The sequence below is a fragment of the Eretmochelys imbricata genome, chromosome 3 (genome assembly GCF_965152235.1).
Source record: "Eretmochelys imbricata isolate rEreImb1 chromosome 3, rEreImb1.hap1, whole genome shotgun sequence".
Taxonomy (NCBI): Eukaryota; Metazoa; Chordata; order Testudines; family Cheloniidae; genus Eretmochelys; species Eretmochelys imbricata.
The window spans coordinates 204,547,693-204,550,421 of record NC_135574.1 but is presented as its reverse complement, the minus strand read 5'-3'; the positions used below and the strand labels follow the sequence as shown (position 1 = coordinate 204,550,421).

General features: G+C 58.3%; 1 protein-coding gene across 1 annotated transcript; it reads right to left on the bottom strand.

Moving 5' to 3' along the window:
• Positions 1-566: 566 nt before the first annotated feature.
• THBD (thrombomodulin) lies at positions 567-2,210 on the bottom strand. The gene has a single exon (XM_077812063.1). It carries the CDS (start codon positions 2,208-2,210, stop codon positions 567-569), a length of 1,644 nt encoding a protein of 547 aa, XP_077668189.1.
• Between the last annotated feature and the right edge of the window lie 519 nt (positions 2,211-2,729).

Sequence of the window (2,729 nt, the reverse complement as noted above, 5' to 3'; positions counted from 1 at the left end):
AGGTCTTTGCCACTTGTTAGTAATTAGCAGTTTTTAAAAAATAAACCAAACCTATATCTGTCGCAGGAGCATTCCACCTCTTCTCGATTGCTCAGTAGCTCCAGCCTGATGTGGGAAAGAACTCATGACACTGTCTCTGGATGAAAGCCGCTTTCACCATACCACTTCAAAGTCTATTACTGTTGAATAGTCAGTTGCATATATTCTCTTGTTTTATAGTCAGATTTCAATAGTCAGTTCCAAACAAGGGCAGTTTTTTCAATGCACAAAAAATAATGAAGTTCTCTCTTTAAACCCCACAAAGCTCGCCAAGTCTGGAAAAGGGGGGAAATCAAAAAGGCATCTAGGGGTTTCTTTAAAGACGCACAAATGGGACTAGCTCAGCATTGAATGCTCTACCATTCAGTTTTCTCATCTCTTGCAAAGCATATTTTTCTGCAGCTCGTTGAAAAATAGTGAATATTTTCCCTGCAAAGTTTTAATGACTTTCCTTGAAAAGTTTTCATCAGAAATTTGAAAAATTTCACCCAATTCCATCTTTTCCCCTTTCAATCCAATGGGATTCTTTACAGTTTCTGGTTAGCAGAGGGGCATCCGGGGGGAACTTGCTGCAGCATCACTCCCTTTTCTGTCCTGTTGCTACATTTATAATCCATGGCTCCATGAACTGGGAAGTGCTTCTTCATCAGGTGGTAGAGAATGGCCATCAGGACCAGAATTGTGGACAAGATGCCAATAATGATTCCGATCAGCACTCCAGGGTGGAGACTGTCTGCAGGCGGTGGGACATGGGGGGGGACTGCTGTTTTTGGGTAGGGTTCCATTTCACCTGAAAACTCATCTTCAGAAATACAAGAGTCCTGCTTGTCAAGGCTGTACCCCTCCTGGCAAGAACAGGTGTAGCTGCCTGGCTGATTTGTGCACAGCTGTTCACAATAGTTTAGCTCACACTCATCAATATCAACACACATCTTTGCACTACCGTTGTAGTGATCCAAAACAAAGCCATCAGGGCAGTAGCACGTATCCTGTGTATGGGGGTCACAGTCTGCTGGGCATTCAGTCTGGTTGCAAAATAGGACACATTTATGGGGGTCTAGGGGGGATGGGGCGTATCCACTGGAGCAGCTGCAGCGGTAACCCCCTGGCACATCGTCACACTGGTGTTGACATTTCTCTCCGTCGCAATCTCTCACGTCCTCACATTTGCCCTCCACCAGCTCGTAGCCTGCGTGGCACTGGCAGGTGAAGCCCCCCTTGGTGTTGATGCACACTTGGTCACAAAGGCCCGGGTTGGTTTTACAGTCATCAATGTCTCTGCAGCTGATGCCATCCCCGGCCAGCTCATAGCCCTCGTGGCACATGCAAGTGAAGTTGAGGGCGAGGGGGATGCAGTGGTGCTCGCAGGGGGCGTCGGCACACAGGGAAGAGCAGCTGCGTTGGTCCTGGTCCAGCTGCTTCCCCTGGGGGCAGGTGCAGCGCGGGGTCCCGCCATCCCACTGGCAGGAATCCTCGCACCCGCCGTTCTCCAGCTGGCAGTGCCAGGCCCCAGGGCTGGCTGAGCTCCACCGCATGCCCCCGCTGCTGTGCTCTTGGCACACCAGCTCCACGCCCAGGGCCGGGATTGAGGCAGTGGTCTGGGGAGGAAGGACCAGGAGGTCACTGTCCTGCGCCCCGAAGGGGGTGGTGTAGGTCACAGCCAGGCCTGCCCCGGGGGAGAGCTTGGCGCACGTGTCAGGGTAATTGTACTCACACAGGAAGCCGTCTGCTTCGGAGTCACACCGCTTCTCCTCCCAGGTGAGATTCAGCGCCGCCACGGCGACACACTGGCGCCCGCAGACGGGGCCGCCCGGCCTCCAGTGGGTGTAGTCCGTACGCTCGTCGCCCGTGACCCAGCGGAACCCCCGCAGCGGGCGGGCGGGCTCCGAGCACGCCTGGCCCGGGGGCAGCTGCAGCCCGATCCACAGGCTGGAGTCGCTCTGGTTCCGCACCAGCAGGGCGATGGCGGTCTCCGCCACCGTGGAGCGCACGGTCATGAGCTGCCCCCCGCGGGCCTGGCAGAGCCGGCTGGCGCCGGGGAACCGCTGCCGCCCCCAGAACAGGCCGAAGCAGACGTGCTCGATGCACTGGGCGCCCACGGGCTGCGGCGGGGCGGGAGCCGAGCGCCCGAGCTGGGCCGTGGCCACCAGCGCCAGGCAGAGCCCCAGCATGGTGCGGGGCGGCGGAGCTGAGCAGGGGCTGGCTGTCGGGGGGCTCCCCGCGAGCAATCGGCTGCTCCCCGGCGCGCCCGGCGCTGGGAAGTTTCGGTCATGCCTCCGCTCGCTCGGTGCCCACGTTTTTATAGGGGCGCTGCAGCGCAGGAAGCGCCGGCCGGGGCTGGGATCGCCCCCAGCTGCCGGAGCAAATCACGGTCACCCGAGGGGCGGAAGGAGGGTGGGTGGGAGACTCATTGTCTGCAGAAGGAGGCCGGGGGGGGGCTGATGAAACAATCAGACCCCCTCCGCCCTGTGAACTCGCCTGTCCCTGGAATAACAGCTTGGCCCTTTGCCGCACCAGGGAGTCGGCCGGATAGGCGGGGGGACACTCAGCGCGCCCCACCCCAAGCAGGGATTTCGGGGGTCTCTGAGCCCACGCCCTGAAACGCGCTTTAGCGCAGCAAGGAGAGGGGGTGGCTCATTCCGGCCCCACAAGAGACCCGTTTGGATCCAGGGCAAACGGAGGAGGTTAGT